This window comes from Cucurbita pepo, chromosome 8, assembly GCF_057944985.1.
Source record: "Cucurbita pepo subsp. pepo isolate OVF chromosome 8, ASM5794498v1, whole genome shotgun sequence".
NCBI lineage: Eukaryota > Viridiplantae > Streptophyta > Magnoliopsida > Cucurbitales > Cucurbitaceae > Cucurbita > Cucurbita pepo.
In genome coordinates, this window is record NC_141805.1 from 7,949,137 (window position 1) to 7,974,667 (window position 25,531).

The 25,531-nt window shown below is 37.2% G+C and overlaps 3 protein-coding genes across 5 annotated transcripts; 1 reads left to right on the top strand and 2 right to left on the bottom strand.

Moving 5' to 3' along the window:
* Nucleotides 1-3,835: 3,835 nt before the first annotated feature.
* LOC111785040 (uncharacterized) lies at nt 3,836-9,131 on the bottom strand. 2 transcript variants are annotated; one of them, XM_023665519.2, is made up of 14 exons: nt 8,914-9,131; nt 8,727-8,780; nt 8,296-8,445; nt 7,815-7,912; nt 7,405-7,598; nt 7,102-7,280; nt 6,449-6,790; nt 6,308-6,372; nt 6,177-6,225; nt 5,924-6,071; nt 5,633-5,717; nt 5,465-5,534; nt 4,574-4,714; nt 3,836-4,446 (listed from the first exon to the last, which is right to left on the bottom strand). In XM_023665519.2, the coding sequence occupies exons 3-14, from the start codon at nt 8,359-8,361 to the stop codon at nt 4,132-4,134; spliced, it is 1,752 nt and encodes a 583-aa protein (XP_023521287.2). In that variant the 5' UTR covers nt 8,362-8,445; nt 8,727-8,780; nt 8,914-9,131; the 3' UTR covers nt 3,836-4,131. The 2 variants fall into 2 exon arrangements, with proteins under 2 accessions (XP_023521287.2, XP_023521289.1); XM_023665521.2 differs by lacking the exons at nt 7,815-7,912; nt 8,296-8,445; nt 8,727-8,780; nt 8,914-9,131 and having other exon boundaries at nt 7,102-7,290; nt 7,405-7,546.
* Nucleotides 9,132-12,279: 3,148 nt separating this feature from the next.
* On the top strand, nt 12,280-16,935 carry LOC111785043 (transcription initiation factor TFIID subunit 6). 2 transcript variants are annotated; one of them, XM_023665523.2, is made up of 13 exons: nt 12,280-12,404; nt 12,566-12,723; nt 13,053-13,139; nt 13,657-13,758; nt 13,840-13,948; nt 14,112-14,206; nt 14,280-14,417; nt 14,516-14,611; nt 14,803-14,927; nt 15,274-15,406; nt 15,754-15,867; nt 15,977-16,088; nt 16,389-16,935. In XM_023665523.2, exons 2-13 carry the CDS (start codon nt 12,598-12,600, stop codon nt 16,742-16,744), a joined length of 1,593 nt encoding a protein of 530 aa, XP_023521291.2. In that variant the 5' UTR covers nt 12,280-12,404; nt 12,566-12,597; the 3' UTR covers nt 16,745-16,935. The 2 variants fall into 2 exon arrangements, with proteins under 2 accessions (XP_023521291.2, XP_023521293.2); XM_023665525.2 differs by having other exon boundaries at nt 12,323-12,470.
* A 71-nt stretch (nt 16,936-17,006) lies between these two features.
* FTSZ1-1 (homolog of bacterial cytokinesis Z-ring protein FTSZ 1-1) lies at nt 17,007-24,204 on the bottom strand. The gene is made up of 6 exons (XM_023665522.2): nt 23,830-24,204; nt 23,382-23,481; nt 23,012-23,241; nt 22,436-22,603; nt 17,554-17,787; nt 17,007-17,466 (listed from the first exon to the last, which is right to left on the bottom strand). The coding sequence occupies exons 1-6, from the start codon at nt 24,064-24,066 to the stop codon at nt 17,188-17,190; spliced, it is 1,248 nt and encodes a 415-aa protein (XP_023521290.1). The 5' UTR covers nt 24,067-24,204; the 3' UTR covers nt 17,007-17,187.
* Nucleotides 24,205-25,531: the final 1,327 nt, after the last annotated feature.

Below are 25,531 nucleotides of genomic sequence, written 5' to 3' on the forward strand. Positions count from 1 at the left end.
GTAAAGGCAAGGCCCTTATACGATTAATGACGGCATCACAAGTAAAAACCATGGCACATGCATAAGATAGTGGTATTTAACTCTTAGACCTTAAGTTAGTATAGGTATTATTACTTTTAGTATTTAATTTGTGTTATTTTATATTCGTTTGTGTTACTTTAAAGACCCTTTTCAAACATGTAAGTTCATGACATTGTGTTTATGAAGATGTTTTAAATGATTATTTACGCATAAGAGATTATGTTATGAAGATGGTAGCGACTTTAGGTTAGTTAAAATCTAATGTCTGTTACAAAATAAATTTGATTAAGAGCCTATAAATAGGCCACTTAGTATTTTATACTTGTCCAAGTTTTTTTTTTTTCAAATGGTAGCTAAGTAGTTGGTCAAAGACGGAAGTGGCATACGTGTGTGTGCGTTCGTGCATATGTTTGTGCGCGTGTGATTTTTCAAATTCTTATATCTCCACATTTTAAAAATGAAAATTGATATCATGTTTTTCATCCACTTGTCAATACGTAGCATCTGTGGCTTGAAAGCCTAAAAATGCACGTTACTGCAAACAATAATATTTTATAGGTTGCTAAAGATATAAAAAGTAGTAGTGTTAAAAGAAAATTTATGTCGGTCCATATCAAATTAGAGTAGTTGATATGAACATGAAAATGGTGATTTAGGTTTACCACGTTAGAAAACTTACAAACTAACACTACGAAATTTCTTACCTCTTATAAGCATATGAACTTTTAATGCAACGGGTGCCTTTAATATGATTCAACTTTTGGAAGTAGCAAAAGGTAGAAATCTCCTTTACCTTGGCACTAACGGTAAGATTTAAATCTAAATTTGAGAACAACAATGATCTGAAGTGATTTAAACTTATTGAGTGACGGTTTAGTTGGGATTATAATCATATTTAAGATTTAAAATATGTTTCAATAAGGTGATATGAAATTTTTTCTCGGTTGGTGTATCGTAATTTCTCTAAGCACTAGCTTTGAGTAAGTGAATGATGAATTTTTTAGCCCTCTTACTATATTCTAAAGAATGGACTATGATAAAAAAATTAAGTTACTTGAAACTAATTTTTCAAATATCTCGAGATTTCTCACATGCAAAATATATTTATTAAGACTTCTCCTTAATGTTACAAATAAATTTGGAGGAAATAACCCTCGTATTGGGATGACTTTTTACTATGGTTATCAAAATTAAAATGAAATCTCGAGAATACCAAGATAAAAAGGTTAATTACTGGACTCTTAGCAAGGTTTATAAGATTGACTTGAAAGTCAAAGTAATACATGAAATTGATTAAACTATCAATATAATCTAAAGGAGAAAGCAAGTCATTTTGAAGTGAGATATTAATGTCAAAATGAGATCTTGATTTCAATAAAAATCCTGAACCATTAACCTATAATAACCTATTTTTCAAGACTTTTAATCAGAATCGTTACGTATTCACCCTATAGTAAAGGCATTGATGAATTTTTTTGTTTCTAAAACAAAGGACGACACGAGGGAGATTAATAGACAAAGGGAGACAAAGATTAAAGAATCATTACTTCATGAGTCATCTAAAAATACTAAATAAGCAATTTACTGAGTTTATACATAGGGTACTAAGGGATGGCACTTAGGTGCATCGGCTCCATAAAGTTCATTCAAAGATCTAAACTTATTAGCCTAATCTCGTCAATACCTCTTTAGCGGTGTACTTCACCCACGAGGTTAGTTTTAGGTGTACTTAACCCGTCAGTTACTATTCTTATTGGTCTGTTTTATCTTTTGGCGACCTGTGTAGAAGAATAGTGGAGTGCCCTCATCATTCTCTGGCTCTAAGGTCATCTAACAAATTTGGATCATGTTTTTTTCGAAAAAAAACTCTTTATTAGCGACCACTTTGTAATCATCATAATAGGCTTCATAATGTCTTCTATTGAGCGCTAGTCAATTCTTTCTCAATAATACTTAACAAGCTCCCTACTAAGTCTCATTCCACTTTGTAAGTAGGCTTATCATAAGCGCAACCGAAACTTCCTCAGTAAAACCCTCAACCCTCTTCTGTGGCACAAGTCTTAATTGGGTGGCTTCACATATCTTTATACTATGGTTTCTTTCTGTTGAGAAGGGAAGTCCTACTACTTTCATGAAGGGCTCGAAGACCGGAAACTACTTGAACTCAAAATTCCATTCGATCTCACTTTAATTAGTAAGGATTTCAAAATGGGGCTTTTTCATAGGGGCAAATTTTGGACTCAATCATCTATTTTTTGAACTCATAAGAAATATTTTACATGAAGGAATCGAGGGCTAACAAGCTAAGTATCTTGTTAGGTATCGAGGGCCTCCTTCTCGAGTACTAACTTTGTGTACTAACCTAGTTTGCTTAAAAATTGATCCTAGAACTTTGTGGTTGATAAGGACACATTCTTGGTGAAGAAAACATTGAGAGATAACGACTATAGCATTCTATCAAGTCCAAGTTTCAAGCCTAAAAAATCAGCGAGGAGCAGACGTCATCGTTTATGGAGGTAGAAGAAGATGATGTGGAAAGTTCACTTGAATTGAATATGTCATATAGTCGTCCTCCTTTAACTATTTTGAGTAGATCATCCTTTTTTTAACCCGATCTCACAAAAATCTTTTGTTTTTGAAAATTAGACTCGATATAGAACACTTTCATGCAATTTTAATAAATTTTGAGCTTGGAAAGCTAGAAAACCAATCACCTAAGCACGCTTGAGTAAATAAGTAACCATTTGAATTTTTCTGCAAGAAGTACTCGTAGGAATCGACTAGGACTTAGGTATAAGGACTTCTAGCATGTATTATGACCAAATTGAGCATGAAAATGAATGGTTGAGCCTACGATTTGAAATATTTCAATCGTTTAGCTCCATTGCATGCTTTAGATCTTATGAGAAATTTAACTATGATTGAACCATCAACAATGTTGAGACTCTGACATGATATTTATGAAGTTTTAAGATGATATTGTATGATGATGATGATTTTTTACCTCGTTAATGTCTCTAGAAGTATGATAGGAGATTGGAAAACTTGATTATGCCTTGATGTATGATTTGGATTGTTGAACATAGACCATGATTAATTAGTTAGCCTTAGTTTCTATTTTATTTTTTCTTGGTCCTTCCGCCATGATTAGGGTTTTTTTTTATGACGGTATGGGTTGGATAGTACTACATAGGAATGGCACGATTAGGGTTTTTTTTATTGGTTTTTCACCCACTTAGGGCTTATTATAATCATGGCGCATTAGAGGATACTATTGAGGAAGCTTCGGTTGTACTTAGAGGCACATTAGAGGGTACTATTGACCTAATTAGGGTTCACCACCTAGCTCTTTGTAGATGAAAATCTGGTAACAATCAACTCTAGAACCATAATGTCCCTTACAAGCGTGTTCGAATTAGAACGAGATCGTGCCTCATAGACTCACGATACATAGGAATCACGATATGGAATAAAGATAGGTCTAGATAGTTCACTCTAGGACCCATGTCGTGTCCTAAGCATAGATTCACTTTAGGGTAGATTAGGGCTCTAATCACTCCAACCAGAAGCATGTAGCTATTAGTCTAGGTGAACCAACCAAACCCGACTTGTAGCTTGATGAACCTCTAGCTTTAAGGTTAGATGAGCCACGGTATTTAGCTTAAGTTGGCTTAACACATAACCTTTCATGTCCAACTCCAAATTCTATTTTTCCAAAGTTCGTCATTCAAATCAACAATACAACTCTATGATACAAATAAAGAACTCAACTTAGCTGAGTATAGACATGAGTAAGAAAAAGGGAGCTATACCATTCATCAAATGAGTAATCTCTTTATTCAGTCAAGTCTTGTAAGTAAATTAGAAGCAATGAGACAAACCCATGCTATATATTTACATGGACCCAAAAAAAAAAAACGTCCTTTCCTCTTGCAACCAATGAAGATGAAGAAGAAGACTCTTTTGTTTATACTACACAAGCACCCCATCACTATTTAAATCAACTTTCATTATAATTTACACTTCCATCCCAAATTCTCAAAAAATAAATCCAAAATCCCAAGCTACAATGGCAGCCAGCAGAGTTTCACCTGCTCTGTTTGTCTCTGTCTAAACCAATGTCCAACCATTTTCAACAGGAGTAGCCGATGTACTTTCTGGCTTAGGAGGCTTCTTTGCAAATAAAGATGATTTGCTGTCAAAGAACGACGAGAATGGCTGCGTCGATGAGGACAGCCTTTCATCTGAGTTAGCATTTCTTGGAGACGATTTTTTTGTCTGTTCATCCTTGCCAACCAAGTTCAGACTCAGCTTCTTAAAACGTCGTTTCAGTACGCTGGTTGTCATGTTTGATTCTTCTGCTTGTTTCATAGCCTTCAGAATTTCATCTGGATTCACCATCATAGTCTCCACTGTTTCATACACCTGTTCCTCACAGTTAAGTGAATCCCACACATTGGCTTCAGTTAATATCGTGATTTGATGCTTAATTATTAAATGTATAGCAAAAGTTTTATAATGAAATATAAATTGAAATCTCATTAGAGCCAACCTGACAAATATCATCAACTTTGTTGTTCCAAGAGCTGCCTTGACAAGTTGCCACAACATAGTCCTTGCACTCATAGAACAGCTTTGACAAATTATTATCCTCGGCCAATTTGGCCTCCGCCATTACGAATCCTAAGCCAAGCTGTACATAGAACAGAACATTATGTTAACGTAGAGACTCGTGGTATCCAAGCGATAATTAATGGCTGATATTTTGGAACATTCATATCTTTGTAGGATAAGTATCTTTCTTCTTACAAATATACAGATATGAAGATAATTGGAAGAATATTTCATGAGTACACAATTAGTTTACAATTCAAGGAACTAAGATTCCTTTTTTCTACCCCCTCCAGAATTAGGCATGTCTCCCTCTCAAAGTGCATGTCAAAATGTAATCCAGGAAAAAAAAAGTGATGGTTGAGTAGAACAACTGAAGAGTTTACTATCATGATCGGTTTGTGTTTGAGTGAGTTCGTTATTATTCATAGCTACTGTGTTCGAAATTTTGTTGAGTGGGTTTGTATTGAAAACATGAATTTTCTTGTTCTTCAAATTTTCAATAAATTTATATTCCAATTTGTGGGCTCTATATTATACCATTTAGAGAATCTGACACTTTTAAAGCCAACATGAGAGTTACAGAATCACGTTTACTTGACTGGAGACAAGCAGCCACATCTTACGTTCTTAACTATTTGTGAAAAAGAAATAACGATGAGGCTGATTGTTTATTACTTTGCAGGAAAAATGTTGTGCTAAAATGATGGGATTCATAATTGAGATCTAATCTGGCCTACAATTATTACTTTCTAGCTGCAAAGATGAACTCAAGCTCATAAACGAGTAAGTTATAAGACAATTGGAAGAAGTGTGGTAATTATCAACTTACTAAAGAAAGGAACAGTGGCCCATATAGCTCAGTGGTTGGCAAGTCCTCTAAATCAGTCAGAATGCCTTCCCTGCAGTATCACAGTTTAGCGCCACAGTTTGAAGAACTTTGTCTATCAAGTATATAGAACAAATGAACAGGAACATTTTTTTAATTCCTCTAACTTACACAACCAAATCCTCATCAAAGAGTGGTGTTTGTTTAACAGCAGGCACTGCTTTGGATGTGTCCCATAGTTCACGCCACAAATTACCTGGTATAAACAGAAATCATAAAACTGAGCGTCTATGACATTTCCATGTCCCAATAACAAGACAGTACCTAGGAGTCGTCGAAGCATGCGAAAAAAGATTAAATAACAGAACACTCCCTTAATCAAGGCCAATATGCACATTCCCATTTATGAGTACTCATAACGCGACAAAATTAAGCCATAGTGGCATCAGACAAGAACTCCACCTTCTTTCTGCATTCGACTACTAAGTTGACCTCTTGAATCACTAGCAATAGAAGAATGTACACTTCCATTACTCGGTTCAGGTTCGGTCCAATCAGGAGGGGAGTGCCATCTTACAAAATCCTCCAAGATGCAGCCAGGATTGGCAGCCTAGATTAATAGTAGCTGCAAAGTTAGTCTACAAACAAACATCAACTTAAGTACTCCATATATTGATATGGCAGACAGTCGATATTGACAGTAAAATGTAACCACCTTGAAAGCTTGCATGTCGGAAAGAAGTTGAGAACATCCAGCACCCACACTGAGAATTGGAGAATGTGCAGTTGTTAAGCAGAATAACAAATGATATACCGATTAGACTAGAAAACAGTACAATTATATACCTTCCAGTTCGAAGAACGAACTCCTCTGTTTCTTTAATGACATCTTCCGTGAGCAGAGGTCCTTCCTGTCCACAAAAAACAGGATGGATTAAGCTTTTGCATTCATCAATACTGAAGAAAAGCCAAAACCATTGGCCTAACCTGCGTAACAGGAGAGTAAACTTTTTCACCAGTTTCCAACATTGTAAGGTTACTAAATGGGCAGTCAGCACCTAGTCGAAGTGCAAGCTCCCCATTATTGAGTCTAGCATACAAAAGAGAGTTTGCAGGAACGGTGACCTCAGACGTTCCTGATTCAGTGTTTGAACTTGCTACCCTTAGCACCACATCTAGCGAGTCAGAGGCTATCTCATGGCGTCTTTTGCGGGAGAGACAACAATTTATAACCTGGAATCGCTGATATAGAAGACATGAATTAAGATCTGGAATCTCATCTATTGGAATGCCAGGTATGTATTGCTCTTCTGACCAGAATCTTCTCATCTGCAATAATAAAATGATTTCAAGCAAACTTTATTAGTTACAGACAAAAAGGGTTGAGCTATCAGGCAAGCAAACTAAGCAACCTTGGATAGAAGAAAACAAGTGCAAATTAAAATTAAACATGAAGGCAATAAATTCATTCAATCCATTTTATAAACACAAATGGTTTCTCTATAATAAAAAAAAAAAGGTATCTATAAAGTTTTGAACAGTAAGATTTAAGTACCAAAAAAAAAAAAAAAAAAAAAAGAAATCATTATTTTGTGACCATTCCTTGGATAACAAATTCAAGTTCTACATCGTGAACTCACTTCATCAACAATTCTGCACCAAAAAAGTGTCATTTTCCGTAGAGATCTAAAGCTTCCTATAACTTCAGAAATCTTAACAAGAAGGCTATCTGGAGGAGCACCATGAATATCTCTGGGCAAGGATGCCGCAATTGTGCCCTCTGAGCCAGAAGTTATGCTCCTTTTGAGAAAATCTCCCCCTGCGCATATCTTGCAGATATTACAATGTAAGTGAAAGATCATTGCATGAAAATATGCAAGTACAAGAATAGCTCATTGTTCCTCGTGTAAATCCATCACATATCACCTCAGATGTGCATGTACCTGCATCAAAGAGTGAACGGATCAAAGATTGAATTCTCTCATCATGACGAAATGTAGTTGAAATCTTTTCCTCCTTTTCACGAAGCACTAATGCCCTCACTGTCGATAGATTTAACCCAGGCTTCCCCTTTGCAGATGAAGAACCTGCTGATGAAGCAAGCAAACTCTGCACTGACTTGGATTTCTTTCCAGCCCTACGTTAATAGTAAAGTTATAGTTTAGGAGAAGATACATAAAATGACCCCAGACCAAGACTTTCAAATGGAAATAAGAGATAAAGCAACACTTAAGAACCAAGGATGGAGGGGGTTGAAAATAATTGTGCGAATAGAAGATCGACCAAAAAATCAAAGCAAGACAAAAGAATGGAAGCGAAATGCTGAAAATGTGAAAGAAAAAAGAAAACTCACTCAATAGCAATAGCCAACTGCTTTATGACTGAAAGGGAAGGAATACTAGCTTTGTCAGTAGCCAAAAAACTTTCAACTGATGGAATTATTTCTGCATTCTAAATATATATGAGATTAGTTAGTCTAAGAGGAAAATCCATTCAACAAGACAGATCTCAATTATATCACAAAGATTATAATTAATTCTAGAGTGATCACTCCTGAAGACATTATTTGTACTAACTATAATGATCAAAGACAGCTATGGACTTTCCAGTGCTATGGGGTTTTCTTCAAGTTTAACATTTGGGTTCATCCTTTCGTAATTGCTAAAGTATGCAGGACCATATTTTCGTTAATCGAAGATAAGTTATATTTGATATCACAACTTGGAAATTTGATCACATACACACTATGCTGGGTGACTTAGAACAACAGACATTATATAGATTGAGACAAAAATACATCAGAAAACACATATACATTTATGAATGTTTAATACCTTCGCTTCAATATCATTTTTCATGTTCAGCATGTACAAGTTCTCATCATAAAATGGTACAGACATGGTTGGATTTTCAACTTTTTGAATTTATCTTGCCAGTCCTGTTTTCTCCGGATGCCAACTCGAGGACTTTGGCTCAATGTGACTCTGAAACATCCCGCATTGCAGGAAAACAACGCAATTATTTACAACATCCACTTTGGAAATTGTCTGTTACGGATGATATATACACACTGAAATCCTTGTTGAAAAACTATTGAGACTAAATGCAGATTATGAATGACCATAAATGGTTGAAACAGAGATTTCCACATTCCATAAAAGAATGAGCAGCTACGATTATGGAATTTCAACGAACATGACAACAAAGAAACACAAATGGGTAAATAAACTGGACTGAGCCAACAGAGAGGAAAACAGAATCATACCCTTATCTGGTGTTGATTGTGGGAAATGTGGTGGTGGGATGGTTTTAGGAGATCCTGAGGCAGTTGTGTTTATGAAAATCTTGAGCGGTTCACAGAGCGGGAATGGGGAAGAGGGGCAAGAAGTAGGAATTGAAGAATCCAAAAAAAGGGGGGAGAAAATATAGAGAATGGATGAGATTGTGCGCACCTGGTGAATTGGATTTAAAGAGGAAGGAAACGCGGTCCGTTTTAGGAGCCGCGGAATGGAAGGCAGTCCTGGCTTTGGAAACAAAGGAGGGCGGAGGCGCCTCCATAATCAGATAAAAGCAAAAGCACAAGAATGGAAATGGAAATGGAAGATGGTAAGTCATGCAATGGAGATCAAGGCATCTGTCCCCTTCAGGAACACACAACTAACCAATGGAACACCAAGAAGCCAATGCCAGACTTTTTTTTTTTTTTCTTTAATTTTAAATTTTTAAATCAACAATTTCATCTTTAAAATCATTTTATTTCAACATCTCTTCAAGAGGCCCAAATAGAGTTCTTTCATTTAATTTAATTATTACGTGTCATATTAATAACTAAATTCTTATAGAACAAAATATTAAAATGTATCACTAATATCTGTCAAATATTTTTAATTTTTATAATCATCTTAAAAAGTAAGGTAGAGTTGGATTGTAACTCTATTTTCGAGTTAGTTTGGTTAATCGGATAAAAAAAAACTCCGACCTGCGAATCGGTCAGAATTTTCGATTTTTCAATAATTCAACCCAACCCAAGTCAAAAAAAAATCTAACCCAACTCAACTTTTATGGTTTGAATTGGATAGGTAAGATTGATCGGACTCTCGATCACAACAAAAAAGATGTTCGTCAAAAAAGACATGAGAATTACAGCGAGGTGTTGGAATTCTCGCACCCTCATCTTACACATTCCTCTAACGCCAAAACTACACCAACGACCTTCAACTGCGCCTCAAAAAGTCCACCCACGAAGAAAAAATAACAAGATACTGAGAGAGGGGAAGGGACTATTGAGTTACCTCGCAACAAGCGCAACGCCGACAATTACCTAGTCGAGTCTCATTGCACAATATATATAGTAGATAACGTCATAGAAGAGACGCTTAACAGGTTAAGGAGCACTACGGTAAGCCTTCATGCTACATACAACACCCTAGTCTAGCTTCCATTGTCGGAAATAATAGATTGAATATGAAACTGAGAAACCATGCTTTATGTTGTAGGTACACACGAGTGACTACTACCGACGGTGTGGGGTGGAAGACAAACTGATACATACTCACGGCGGTCGGAAGGAGAATACAAAGATGGTGGTAGAAGCGAAAACAAACGAAGGAAGATTAGGGTTTCTCACGTGAGACTGTCGGGTAAGGAAGACATAACCCGTTGATCCGGATCAGGTACCCATCTGCTATGTTTAGCAAAGTTTTGAGAGGACAATGTAATGCACGAAGTTGATAATGTTGGAATGAAGATTGAATAAGGTTTTCTAACATTAGTGTTCACATGAATATTGATTCCATTAAGCCACAAACCCGCTAAATGGATTATCTTACTGGTGAAAATTTAGGAGAAGACTCAATATGATATGATAACATTATGTATGAAATTTGGTGATCATTAGTTTATGATAAGTAGCTAAACCAAGTATACCTATCAATATGTAAATTTATATGAGACTCATTTATGATACTACGGGTAAGTAGGTAAGATATTAACGGGATTGGAACACCTTTTGGATATGAACTAAGAGAAAAAGTACGTAACTACCCCTCAAGACACTTTATAGGAAATCAAGATTTTTATGAATACCGAGTGACAAGATGCAAACAAATGTTTGTAACTCATATGGATTATGGCGTACTTATTAAGAATTTTCTTCTTGGTTATGCTTCCAAACTTAACAAAAAACTCTTAGAAGGAGAACCTGAGATATCATAAAGACCTCCCTATGAGCAGTGCAACATGGTCCTATGACATAGGCTACGTTGCAAGAAACGCATGAAGCTTTGGACATAGGTACACAGATTGTATCACACGGAACACATGAAGCCATAGATGCAAGTATTAGACTATGTCGCGAGGAACATATGAAGCCTCGGGCATAGGTTAGGATTGAGTTGTTCAGTGAGCATAGGACCCAACTGGTCTCTCAAGGGATGTCCAAGGGATAATCACTCAAAACTCGAGACCAAGATCTTCACTACAAGGTATCAAAAGGGGTTTAACCCTATAAAAAAAATGTTAAAAGAAGAAAGCAAGTCACCCTAAGGGAAGTGGGAAAGTTAAAATTTAAGGCTCAATTAAGTATTTGAGGTTTTCTAGCATTAGTATTGACACCTTAGCGTTTTCAATTGAGCATATTAGCTTTGATAAGAGGATATGGTCCGACCGTGCGACTATTTATTAAATATAAGGAACTGATCAAGGTATGCTTGAAGGTGACCTCGATAAACGGCATACTAAAGTTTGGATAAAACTACAAGCTAAGTCCAGGTTTCATGGACTTTTCAACATTCTAGATTGGATTAGACTAGTGACATACAGATCAACGCTACCACCGTCCCTCTTCGCAATGCATAACATATGACACATATCCATGCTTCACAAATACTAGACTGACTTCGTTCTAAACTACAAACCTTTCTAGATAGACAAGAATCCGAGTTAGTACAAGATTAAAACACTTTTGGGGACAAAAATTTTTTTTTACAAGCATATGGTGTATTAACATAAGTAAAATAATAAAATAATAAATAAATAAAATTACGTCTTTTAAACAACCCTCCCCAATCAAACTCCACCAACCCTCTCCAAATTAAATCTTTTGGGACCTCATGCATATATGTATGTCATGTGTTTGGAGTACTTTCCCGCTATATTATGTTAGTACAAACGCACACTTTCGATATTTATGTTCGTCATGATATCATACGGGTCTTTCCTTTTTTGTGGTGTCCGGTGACGTGTAATGTGTTGTGCCCGACCAAGCCGAGCCCAGGGGGTACATATACGAGCCTGCCTGGTGGGTCAATGTGTATGTGTGTGGGTCATGTATGGGGAAGTAGAAGTACCACACATCCAACCCTGCTCGGAACGGGAAAGAGTCCAAGTCCATGTTACAGTTTTAAAAGACAGGTCCCAATCATGTTAGATGTGTGATTGCATTACTAACACTAAAATTAGTGTGACTTGCAGAGTATTTCTTAAAATATTTCATCCACTTGTTATCCTTATATTTTTTAGGTTAAGGTAAAGTGCTCCTGCACTGATAATGAATGCCGGAATAGTCTTTGACATGTTTTAAAAAAAATTTAAAAATTATTATTGAAACTTTTAAAAGTTTAGAATTATTTTTTTTTTGATACTCAATGACTAAATTTAGAAATATTTTTAAAATTAATTTAACATAATTTAATTTTCAAATTATTATTTTAATAGAGCCCTACCTTTCCCTCATAATTCCAGTTTTTAATTGGGCATTTTATTGTTCATTCTATTGGATTAAAGAATTATGAACTATATATATATATATATATATATAAAGAAAAAAGAAAAAAGAAAAAAAAGCATTTATAGTGATGACCCGGTGCAACAAAACCAACCGGGCGGCTCTGAACCGGAGAACGACCTGTCCCTGACGTCTGCCGTGGCTGACCCTCTTCCTCCGGTAAATCCTGAAGTCGTATAGTTCTTGTGCTTTCAGTTCCCAAATTTCCTTTCATCTTCACTCTCTGTGAGCTTTCTGCAACTTCCACACCCTTAGGTGTTTTTGCTTGTTTTCCACAACCTAACAATTTGAATTTGTATTGATTTGGGAACATTGTATAGAACGAACTCGAACATCTAAACTGTTTGATAATATGAGCGTTGTTCCGAAGGAGACGATTGAAGTCGTTGCGCAGAGCATTGGGATTTCCAACCTATCCCCTGAGGTTGCTCTTGCGCTTACTCCAGATGTCGAGTACCGGGTCCGTGAAATCATGCAGGTATTGTTACTGAAATTACCGATTGGGCGTTTCTTTGAGAATTTTATGCTTAATTATATAGAAGCATATCAATTACGTCGCTGCTGGAGATCTTTTTTTTTTTTTTTTTCTTCTTCGGTTAGATACGATTAGGATGTACTCTGGTCAATTTTGATGTTGCAATTCAGTGGAAGTAAGATGTATAATGCTATATTTGGTCATTAAGTGTATCGTTTAGAATTTGTTTCATCATCCTCGGAAGCTTTCAGTACTAAACATGGCATTGTTAATGGTGTCTAGGGCTTTTAGAATCTGAAGGTTGTTTGATTTCTATTGTCATTGAAATGCAGGAGGCAGTTAAATGCATGCGTCATTCGAAGCGAACTGTTCTCACTTCCATGGACGTTGACAACGCACTTAAATTAAGGAACTTAGAGGTGAGTTACAGGATTGTAGGGAGAGATGCTGTCTTCTCTTTCTCTATTTGTGTTCATATTAATATGGTATCCTTTTTGGAATTTGATTTGGATATTTTTCCTGATTTTTACTTACTCATTTTGTGTTTAAGAAATTTAATTTTGGATGTGTTAGTTAATTAGCCCTTTTTTACTCACTAGTGATTTTGAGAAGTAATTCATAAGTTGTTTTATAAATATCTAACTTGAATGGTCGTGATTTTTCAGTAGTTCCTCCACTTTCTGATACTAAGTTTTGTAATGAATGATGTTATTATAATTTCTATTATTCCATCAACTTGTTGGTGCTACTTATTTGTTTTTAATATTTAGCAAACGAGTTCTCTATCCACGTTTTCGTTTAGTATTAGTATCGGCTCGTGCATACCAAAACCTTTGATTTGCTCTGTATTGAATGTGTTATACAGTAGTTTCTATTTGGATTCGTATGGCCAACATCTAATATCCCCTGTTTTTATCTATGAATATCTCGCCTTAGCCAATATATGGTTTTGCTGCATGCGATACTTTGCGGTTCAAAAGGGCTGTTGGACACAAGGATCTCTTTTACATTGATGACAAGGATGTGGAGTTAAATAATGTAAGAGCTATATAACCGTCAAATGCTTCATTTCATTTGATGCATAAGTTCCTTTAATGACTCGTGTTTACACTTCTGCAGGTTATTGAGGCACCTTTATCTAAAGCAACTGTTGAGACATCCGTTGTTGCTCACTGGCTGGCAGTTGAAGGTGTTCAGCCTGCAGTCGCAGAAAACTTGCCAACTGAAGGTGGCTTCTCCGCATGTGCTGTGTGATTTTTTTTCCTTTTTTTTTTTTGGGTGTGGTAACAATTAGGTCTGTGGTGCATTGGTATTCATTTCACCATAGAACCTACTCTATTAAAATCAGAAGCTGCAAAGTTATTTGGATTGTTTATCGACATTGCTTGTAGAACCGCATGATGGAAAGAAATCTGACTTGAAGGAGGAAGACCTTCCTTATGACTCTAAAGCACCTACTAAGAATGTGATTTCGAGGGATCTCCAGGTGCATTATCTTAGAATGAAATTACCTATAAGCTGTATTGAGAAAAGAGTTTTCATACCTTTTTCTTTTGCAGCTTTACTTTGAGAAAATTACAGGCCTGACCTTGAACAAGTCTGGGTCTATTCCCTTTAGAGAAGCTTTAAGGAGCCTAGCAGTGGACTCAGGAATTCAACCTTTGGTTCCATACTTTGCATGCTTCATCGCCGACGAGGTACCATGTCATAGATGTTTTCTTATTTTCCATTCTTTACATTTGTCACAGTTGATCTATTTTTCACTCATGTTGGGCTGATGGTTCCTGCATCCTAGGTTTCAAAAAATTTAAGTAATTCTCAACTCTTGATTTCTTTGATGAGGATGATATGGTGCCTTCTTCAAAATCGGCAGATACATGTGGCACCTTATGTAAGTACATGGTAGTATGGTCAATCTATCTGCTTATGTTTGCAATTGTAATGAATTTTGTTGATTGGATCTCTACTATTACAAAAATTTAACATGGTCCATCTTTAAAGGTTTCATGTTGTTTTGATTTAATGTTGGTATCTACTTGAACAGATAAATATGTTATGATGGTCTATTGTTCCTTTCTCCAGTTACACCAATTGATGCCATCCATCATTACCTGCCTTGTTGCAAAACAATTAGGTAAAAGATTTTCTGACAATCATTGGGAGCTTAGAGACTTAGCAGCAAGCCTGGTTTCTTTGATATGCAAAAGGTGATTGTTTTTCCTTTTATATACCATGACATTTTTTTCTATAACAAATATCTGTGTCAAAGAAATTCCAATAAAAGCAGGTTGAAATTCCTTGCAATATCCTTCATTTCAAATGCTCTGGTTTCTGCCTGAAAACCATATTCCTATCTATCACTCTGGCTTTCCCGCTTCCAACATAGGTTATGCATTCTGTATGGTATAAAATTCATGCAAAAACCCACAGATAGATATGTATGCACCCGTCAACTTCATTACGGGGACTGGAATGCTGGATGTCTTCATCTATTTCCTTATTGCACATCTCTTTTTCTCCTCTTATTCTTTATATTACTTATTATGGTTGCAGATTTGGACATGTTTATCACAATATTCAACCTCGTGTAACCAAGACTCTTCTCCATGTTTTCTTGGACCCCTCAAAATTATTACCTCAGCATTATGGTGCAGTTCAAGGGCTATCAGATCTTGGACCCTCTGTGGTAAATCTATTTGCCAATGACGATGTATAATGAAGGGAGATGTCATAGAATCTATCAACATGATTATTTTAGTTTCACATTTAAATCGAGAATGAAAGATTGCCCAGTTGTCCTAGAAAATATTGTCAATCTTGGACACAATTAGTTTGTTTTAGATCATTCTTAATTAATGATTCATGCCCTTCACAGGATTGCCATCTTGCTTTCGTAGTTTTCAAGCACAAAATCTGGTGCACTGTTTTCTCATTTATAAAGAAATCTCATTTTGGACTCTTTCTTTTTTTCCCCTTGTTTGATGTATTGATGTTAGTAAAGCTGAAACTGAGTCTGTCTTGACTTCTGAATAGGTTCGCCAGTTTATACTACCAAATCTTGAGCCATATCTGCAATATCTAGAGATGGAGAAGCAAAAGAATGAAAGTAGGAGGCATGAAGCTTGGCTAGTTTATAGTGCCTTACTGGTTGGTTCATATTTCATCTGTCTTTCAATTTGGTTCATATTTCATCATCTGTCTTTCGATTTTGGTTCATATTTCTAGCCTTCAGCTAACAAAACCCATATTCTCCTAGCATGCAGCTGGTAAATGCATCCGTGGTTGGTTGAAAGTGTTTCCTCTTTCTATATCTCCACCAATACCTAGTACTTCGAAAATCAACGGGAAAGTCCTGATGAAAATCTCAAGTATGATCTCTTCCCCCTACCCAAATTCTTAAGGATCACAATTTTCACGTGGAATCTGATGCAAATGCATGAACCATACTGCTTTTAGAATTTGGTGATGTTCCTAGATGCCTGCATGAATGACATGGTCGTTAACAAGTTTGTTTTTTTGTGGCCAATTTTGGTTTGTGTGTGTACATTTTTCTGGAAATTGGATGGATGGGGTACTAAGAGATTCAATGATAGAAGTTGTCATAAAACTAAGTTAATTTTCCATCATCGACTTCTGACTTCTTACTCTTACCTGCATTTTACTCGTAGATAAACGCAGATCTAGTGCAGACAACTTGGGGCATCAACCAGCACTCAAAAAGATGGCGACAGATAGCACATTGGGTGCAATTCCTATGAACTCCATGATGGTCGATATTCAAGGGGCTACAAGCTCCATGCCACTTGGAGGTCCCAATGTAGGTGTAGCTCGAAAATTTCCAAATGAAATGAAGCCAGGGAGGGAAGGAGTTGGAGGTGAACAAGATGTTAAGGGTTCTTCTACTCTTGCTGTAGCATGGAAGGAGGATTTGGATGTTGGGCCGTTGCTGACTTCTCTTTTTCAACTCTTTGGTGAAGATCTGTTTTCATTCATCCCAAAACCCGAGCTATCCTTCTTTCTGTGAATCTAAATTTAATGTTATTTTAAATGTTTACATCAAGCAACTAGATTGAGTGGTCATGTTGTAATTATCACCGTCAGACCATTGAAACGAATCATTTTGAAGAATAGTTGGATTCCTTGAAAAAATACTGTTATGGTGTGTTCGTTTGAATTTACAATTTACTCGAGTGGATAAGACAAACATTTTACTCATTCAAGACTTTCTCTTGATAACTTGATAGATTAAAATAGCACTAAAATAATCTTTTAAACGACAGACAAAATCAACAAAACTTTTAATTCATTCAAATGACGAAAATTGCTGATTACAAATCAATGTAAGTAATTAGCAGGCGGGAAGGAGATGCCTATAAGGTTGTTTTATCGTCATTCAAGTGGAAGCAACTAAACTTGCAAGAGCATAACATATACAAGAGAGCGATTCACAACGCAAGGAATATTTGGCTAAAAGAAGAGCCTTCGACCTCGATTAAGCGTTGGTGATGCAGCAGCAGGCGATAAGTCGAGACGGAGGGGTGACGAGGCCTTGCTGCTTTTTTCTTGATCTCCTCCAGTCACTTTATCAATAAGTTTTGAAGCCCTGGGGTCAGCTAACAGTATCTTCTGAAAGGACTGAGAGAATCCTGTTGCAATTATGGTTACATGGATTTCTCCACTGTACCTATCATCCACAACTGCTCCAAATATTATGTTTGCTGATGGGTCTGCCAAACTTGTCACAACCTGCCAAAATTTTGTATACCCAAACAAAAACATCAGTTTGTACTCAAACTCAAAACAATTCAAGAATCCATATAAGAAGTTCATAACCTGAGAGACTCTGTTCACTTCCTGAAGAGTTATGTCCTTCCCCCCCGTAATGTTATATACCACTCCTGTAGCTGACTGAATGGATGATCCTATCAAAGGAGCCAAAGTTGCTTGCTCAGCCGCCTCTTCTGCGCGATTTTTGCTGGAGGAGACGCCAACTCCGAGCATTGCAGTTCCCGAGTCTTTCATGACAGCTTTCACATCAGCAAAATCCACATTGACCAGCCCCGGAATCTAGAAAGTGAGGAAGCAAAGACTAAATAAACAATAGGCAACTAGTAATGACACAAATGCGTACTTCTCCTGATTGAATACCCGACTCTAAAACGTGATATAATTGATACATTTGGCATCATAAGTCAATAACTAAAGCTACTTATAATATTGATATAAAATAACATAAATCAGAAAACTTGGAAATAATTGAGGCCCCCAACAAAGATTTGCGATGCACCAGCACAACAAAGATCCCATGTTACATCTGTTTATTATGAGTTCTCTAACACTCCCCTAAGGGACGGCATGGTTCCAAGTGGTCTCCGAGTAACACCTACCCAAAGATTCCATGTTCAAATCGTCAAGTAAATTTAATAAGGAAAACTCTTTTTAATATCTCTCAGGTCCAAACCCGTGGACAACTACAAAGTATGTCCAGGGGTTGGCTCCAAATACCATGATATCTATATCTATATATATGTACATATGTACATATATATACATATATATCTATATATATATATGTACATACATATATAGATATATCTAAAAGACTAATGAAGATCAACTTGATAGAAGCCCACTTATATATACATATATATACATAACAATATATTAACTGGTGTGGCAAACGATGAAAATCGAAATGTCTGAAAGACTAATGAAGATCAACTTGATAGAAGCCCACTTATATATATACATAACAATATATTAACTAAATAATGGCCCAACATATGGTGTGGCAAACGATGAAAATCGAAATGTCTAATAAGACTAATGAAGATCAACTTGATAGAAAGTTAGGTTATACAATTTTAGCAACCATAAAAAATATCCTAAATATTTGGACCTTATTTAGTGTTACAGTCATGCTTATTGGGGCGTGTTGCTTGTGGCCACATACCCATTCCAAACATTTTTACCTTGATTTTATCATGTCTTTCATTCTAACATAGTTATGATCTTTCATAGAATTTTATGAGTATGACTCCTCGCCATTTTTTATGTCTACACTTGCCAAAGACAATTTGCCTCAAAATGTACTATAAGGAGATACAATAGTCAAATCTTCTTACCTAGGTTATATGATATCAATGTGGTGCGGTCTCTTTTCGCTTGCTAGCGTACAACACTTACTTTCTTAAATTTCATTCCAAAACATTTTCCAAGACTTTCTCTAACCCCATTTTCTAAAACTGTTTTCCAAGAACACGGGGTAGAGGCTAAATTATAGGCCATTTATGCCACTGACAACCCAGGTTTTAGATGGCTGCCTTACTCCGAGGAAAGAGTAAGTGTCGCACAATCGATTCGTGAATCCAAAAAGAGCGTGATTGTGAGAGTTAGTATCAATGTCGAGTTGACTCCTATAAGTGGAATCAGTAAACATGTCCACAACTAAGTAGGTGAGAAAGTCCCATGTTGACCGGTTGGTCGAGATCGAAGAGTAGATGCTCTATGTGTGACAAGTCCTAGAAAGTTTTCGATTTTTGAAATCTTGTCAAGATGAGATTGCCACAAAAATTGATAAGATGGACGTGGTAGCTGGCTGCCTAGACTGATACCCACCCAAGCATTAATTTTGAGGGTTGAGCCCATAAAAGACAAAGCCACACGATCTAGTGGCTTCGAGCATAGGGATAGCTCAACGGGCTCTATTGCCCACATGGAGGAACATGTCAAGGGTTTAGACAACTTCTAAAATCGATAGTTTAGATGATCTCAGACCTTTTTAATAAATGTAAAGGTTGTCCTCAATGTGGAGAGAGCCGAACTGGCAAATATAAGCACAAGACTAAACCTCAATAGGGCGCGCAGTCCAATTTAACAAGGTTAAGATCTTGGAGCCTACACCTTTTTGTGGGATTCCACATGTCAATGCTCTAGATAATTTTATCTATGACCTCGAACAATACTTTCGAGCCACTGTGGCAAAAGAAGCAAAAGTCAAGTGGACAGCTATACATCTAGCTGAAGATGTGAAATTGTGGTGGAGATCTAGGCACATGGACATACAAGATGGTCAATGTATCATAGACACTTCAATGATATTAAAACAAGAGTTTCATTCACATAGTGATTGAGCAGGTGTAAGAAAAATACCGCAATGTCACACTAAAAAATCTACCTATAGTCTTGCCCCCATGCAGAGAGATAGATCAAGAAATTGAGTAACTACCAAGGGCAGGACCGCCTACCAAAAATGTGTATCGTATGGCTTCACTCAAACAAGCTGAACTTAAAAACAACAAGACAAATTGTTGACGAATGAAGAAATGGGTTGATCTAAAACAGATGAAAAAATGGGTTGATTAGAAAAGAAAACCACAAGAAAGTTGGAGACCAAGTGTTTATCAAGCTGAGACCAGAATAATTTCAGGTTCAAGGCAGCAAGGATGAATGACTGCGAAAATATGAAAGACCAGTCGAAGTCAATGAGAAGGTCAAAAGGACCTCATACAAAATTCAATTGTCTTCATGGATGAAGATCCACCCTATTATCCATGTAAGTAACTTGAAAGCATACCATCTCAATCAAGAGGACACTAGGCGCAACGAGGTGACACAACCTCCTGCCACGATGAAGAATACTGCTAGAAAAAATGAAAGAGATCCTAGTTGAGAGCGCGCCATGAGTCAGTAACCTGAGAAGAGATAAAACAGAGTTCCTTGTAAAGTGCAAGAGACTCCCTAATGCTAAAATCAGTTGGGAGCGCATCGAAAACCTGAAGTCAATCACGGTTCATATTGTTGAGTTAGAGCAGAGTCGATTTATAGGAACATCGACCTGTTTAGTAGGGAAGGATATCATGATCATGCTTGTCCAATGAGTGTTAACAATAGCCGCATGCCCATTCCAAACCTTTTACCTTACGCCTGCCACAAGAGACCTCACTCACTCTCCCTCTCTAGAGTGTTGATTCTCTTACAACCTTCCTTGCACTCTTTATTGGTCCTTTTTAAATCATTGATTGAAGAGGGAAGCTCTAGTTGCACCATCTTTGCATGCGGCAGGGTATTAAATCTAGAATTTTCTTGACAAAATCTAAATATAGTTTGTATTCACCCATTGGAGTTGGTTCCCCTTCTTTAGTTAAGGAGGACAAGGGATGTGAAGAGATGACCTCGCACAAGAATAATGGACTTTCTGAACATCCCTATCGTTTAGTCAAGTTCATTGTAGACATGAACAATACCCACAGTAGACTCACTTATCTATAGACTGTAGACTTGCTGGACAACCCTTTTTTTTTTACCAAACTTATCCACAGCTTTGACCAAATAACCCTATTCTTCTTTCAAACTCATCCATTGATTGATAAAATAGCCCTAGTGAACAACCCTATCATTCTGTTTACTCATCCAGAGATGACCTTGAACAAGAATATTGGACTTTCGAACAACCCTCTCGTTCTATCTCAAGTTCATTGTAGGCATGAACAAGCCCCCTCATAGACTCACTTATCTGTAGGCTGTAGACTTGTTGGACAAACCCTATTTTTTGATCAAGCTCATCCACAGAATAACCATATTTTGTCACAAAAATAACCATATTTTGTCACAGAATAACCACAAAAATATGGTTATTTTGTCACAGAATAACCACAAAAATATGGTTATTTTGTCATCCAGGATGACAAAATAACCACATTTTTCGGTCAAACTCATCCGTTAATTGATAAAATAGCCCTACTGTTTGTCAAGCTCGACCATAGCTTGACAAAAAAAAAAAAAAAAAGCCCTATTGCTCGGTCAAACTCATCCATAGATTGATAAAAATAACCCAATTGTTCTGTCAAGCTCGTCTTTATATTGATAAATAACCCAACTGTTCTGCCAAGCTCATCTTTAGATTCATAAAATAACCTTATAGTTCTGTAAAACTCCACAACAGCTACTCCCCTTCAATATGTAAGACAAATATGTGAGTTTCAATAATAGAATCAATGATACCCCTAGTCTTCTTACAATACTCTCCAACAAAAACACTCAAGATCCCCTTTTATCTTGGGATTTTTTCTTTTCTTTTTTTTTTTTTTTTTTTTTTTTGAAACATTGAACTTGGGAAAAACTGTAAAATAGAGGGCATCAGCCACACGATTTCTCCCTACCCGTGGGCCATGGTAAAGACAGTCCTTGATTTTCGTCAAACTGAAAGATTGTAGCCACTCCCTACCTCCAAAGCAAATTAACAACTAATGAATACCATCAGCAGGAGGCTACGGTGGAGGGGCAATCATAAGCATTAGTAATAACAACTAACAATCTGTCTCTCTCAATTTCTTACCCACTCATAAGAATCCATTTAATTCAGACTCATACATACATGAATGCTCAATCTCTCAATGCTAGCAACTTAGTGTAATACTTTGAGAGAGAGAGAGAGAGAGAGAAGAGAATTAAAATCACCCTCATGACTTCACTTAACATGGACCTTTAGCTTTCAATTTATCTCATCCTTAAGGGGAGCAATTCTTCTAATTCCTTCTATAAGCTCCCTCTAATACTTCTAAAGTCTTGACAACACTGTGTCCCCTTCTCCAATCCATCGAACTCCAAAGTAGATGTCTATTCTGGATCAGTATCCTTTTTTTTTCCGGGTAACAAACCAATCAACCAAGAAAAAATGTGGAGGAAATATTTATGTATCACAAACAATTCTCACCGTAATTATATCAGAAATTCCTTGTACTCCTTGACGTAGAACATCATCAGCAAGAAGAAAAGCATCTTGAAGGGGTGTCTGTTCATCAGCAATATCAAGCAAGCGATCATTGGGGATTACTATAAGAGTGTCGACATTTTTCTGCAATTTTTCAATCGCCTCCAGCGCCTGACAAGAAGTAAACATTAAAATGTAATATATATTGAAGCCAGAATCTTTCACATAACTAAATGAAAATGGGTTTATCCTCCATGTTATCATAATGGAGTAATATTTCAAATATAACAGTTGTTCCAGGAAACCATAATGTTAAAACGGTAGCCAGCTCATTCTGCACCTTGCAACCAACCAACCAAAGCAACGGAAGGCCACCACTTATTTAGTCTATTACCATTTTTACCAAAGCAGAAAGAAACACCACATACTTCGATGTACACCACAGCAAAATTTTAAGGGTTCAATCACACATATTCTAAGAGAATCTGAACCCAAGGGAGGGAGGGAAGAAGCTAAATTCATTGTATAAGGAAGTCAAAAAATAAATATGCAGTCATTTTAGAAAAGGAAGAAACCTACCTGCAAGGATCGTTTTCTCCCTTCAAAACTGAATGGATACGTAACAACACCAACAGTCAGGTAACCTGCCTCCTTGGAAATCTGGGCAACAACTGGGGCCGCACCAGACCCAGTGCCTCCACCCATACCGGCCGTTATAAACACAAGATCAGAGCCCTTGAGAGCACTAGCTATCGCTTCTTTTGATTCTTCCGCCGCTTGTTCCCCTAAAAGTGGATTCCCACCAGTACCTGCATCTCTATCAAGAAACAAATCAACGAAAGTCGAAGACACAATAGGCATCACTACACAGGTCACAATGCTACTTAGTCACATAGAACAAAACCCCAAAAGGCCGAAAGAACCAAAAGAAAAGGGCGAAGTTCCTGACCTAGACCACGTGTCAGAAGCTCTCCAATTTGAAGTGGATTCTCAGCAGCAGTCTGTACTAGGGCTTGAGAATCCGTGTTTATGGCATAGAAATCAACACCCTAACACAAAACTCAATAACCATAGCCATCAGTCTCCATTATACCCAACTAGCAACCAATATTAATTTGGGCACACATTATATCGATAGTAGAAACAAACAAAAATATCGTTATACAATTGAATGGACTCAAAGTTGACTGCAAAGCCACTCAAAGCATTCCCAGCTCCACAAAGTAATGAAGTTGGTTTGTGAATGCAATCAACGATTAAATGGGTGAACCTCTAACAATAACGGAATTCAGAGAACAAAAAAGCGCAAATCTACACGAACTTCCACTCTTGTTTGCCCTGAAACTAGACACATTGAACCTCAAGGGAAGTCTATGCAATGCGAAGGGAAAACGCACCTTCAAACCGCTGCCAATCATGCGATTAACGGCATTGTTGCCGCCTCCACCAACTCCCACTACTTTAATCTTGGCGGACTCCATAGGAGAAAATGAGCAGCTAACAAAGCCAACATGGTGTCTTCGAGAGGGACATTTTCGGTTGCAATTAGAAGAGGAAGAGATACAGGATGGCTTGTGATAGAACTGAGGGGGAATTGAAGAAGTTGATAGATTAGAGAGTTGAAATGCTGCCATAATCGGAGAATTGATACAGTTCCGCAAAGCGTGGAGTCCCCAAGAAATGGAAGACCGAGAGGAACAGGTGCAGGCTTTAGGGTTTTAGAAAAAGGCTAACGTCATTGAACGGAAGGAGTTGGAGGAGGCGAAACGCTATCATTTCCTTATGAGAACTAAATCTTGTCCGTTTTTGTATGCTAAATGCGACCAAAATTTTGGATAATTTGTTGCATTTCTTTACGAGAAATTTGAAAATAATAGAATATAATTTACCTATCATAAATTTTATAGAAAAGCATTGTATTTTAAATATTTTCGATTCAATTCTCGTGGCAGATGTTGTTTAATGTTGTTTAAGCTCCAAAGCGGCCTCTGTACGGAGAGGCATGACATTGTTCCATACATTTCATTGTCATTGCTGTGTATGCAGAGCCTATTGATTAGTCTTTGGCTCCAAATCATCCTTCGCAACCCCCATTCGTCATATTCTGAACATACAACTTCACCCTCTCTAATACAATATGTTTCTCTTTAGCGCCTCTCTCATTTTCTTTCCCATTTGCCCTTCATCCTTCACAAAAACCCTATCCTCAAGATCCTCATCAGCGCTCTCATTGCAAATATACAGAATCTTGACAAGCCCATCGACCTTCTACTGAGATTTACCTTCGAAATTCGGGCGTCGAACTGGCCTCTTCACCAACTAGGTCGCCGCCAGCCTCTTTGCAAAATCGGCTCCTTCGCCCACTGTGGCGACTTCGTCTCTTGCTCCGAAGGGCGTGGCTCCATCTCTGTCCATTAGAACTTTACCATCTGTTATGGCATTGCCTACTTCTCCACTTGCTCTGCCTACTACTCCGTCGTCGGCCTTCACTCCTGACAATGGTGGTTATGTGAATAGAATCTCTAGATCTATCATTCCTGATGGTCTCTTTATTAGTCAGTTAAAATATGCTCGAGATATTCTTACTCTGCTCATCTACTCAATAGCAAACCAGTCCACAAAGTGCAGAGCCCACTCCATCTCCACCCCTCTTTCTTTCTTTGTCTAAAATACACCTCAGAGAGTGAGCATTCTTAGTTTGTGCCCTCTTCTTCTTCTATGGTTCCTCTTTTCTTTACAGCCACAATCCAATCCTCTCTCTCCATTTTCTCATAGTAGAGCCATTTCCCTAAATCTAAATCTGAAGCCTCTGCCTTGCGTCTCTATAGTCCACACCTCATATAATTCTTAGGGAGATTTTCTATTTTCTCTCTACTTTTTTGTTCTATTCGCGGGTTGACCAAGACCATCTGTCTTAGTCTCCTTATTCTTCTGGTTTAGACATATATATTCTCGTAGGAGCCAAGGCAACATCGTTATTGTCCAACAATCCCTTTGCAGTTTTCGATGGCCAAGAACATACTGCCCAACCAGACGTCTCATATGAACGAGGTTACTGATATTTTCACAAAAAGTGTTTTTCGACCTCTCTTTGAATTT

Coding starts and splice junctions, on each gene's coding strand:
- LOC111785040 (XM_023665519.2), bottom strand. CDS start 8,361: ATGTCTGTACCATTTTATGATGAGAACTTGTACATGCTGAACATGAAA. Junction 7,281..7,404: donor CCGTTCACTCTTTGATGCAG/GTACATGCACAT, acceptor AGATATGCGCAG/GGGGAGATTTTCTCAAAAGG. Junction 6,791..7,101: donor GGTGCAGAATTGTTGATGAA/GTGAGTTCACGA, acceptor TTATTATTGCAG/ATGAGAAGATTCTGGTCAGA.
- LOC111785043 (XM_023665523.2), top strand. CDS start 12,598: ATGAGCGTTGTTCCGAAGGAGACGATTGAAGTCGTTGCGCAGAGCATT. Junction 12,724..13,052: donor GGGTCCGTGAAATCATGCAG/GTATTGTTACTG, acceptor ATTGAAATGCAG/GAGGCAGTTAAATGCATGCG. Junction 15,407..15,753: donor CAGATCTTGGACCCTCTGTG/GTAAATCTATTT, acceptor ACTTCTGAATAG/GTTCGCCAGTTTATACTACC.
- FTSZ1-1 (XM_023665522.2), bottom strand. CDS start 24,066: ATGGCAGCATTTCAACTCTCTAATCTATCAACTTCTTCAATTCCCCCT. Junction 22,604..23,011: donor GGAGAAAACGATCCTTGCAG/GTAGGTTTCTTC, acceptor ACTTCTTGTCAG/GCGCTGGAGGCGATTGAAAA. Junction 17,467..17,553: donor AAGTGAACAGAGTCTCTCAG/GTTATGAACTTC, acceptor AAATTTTGGCAG/GTTGTGACAAGTTTGGCAGA.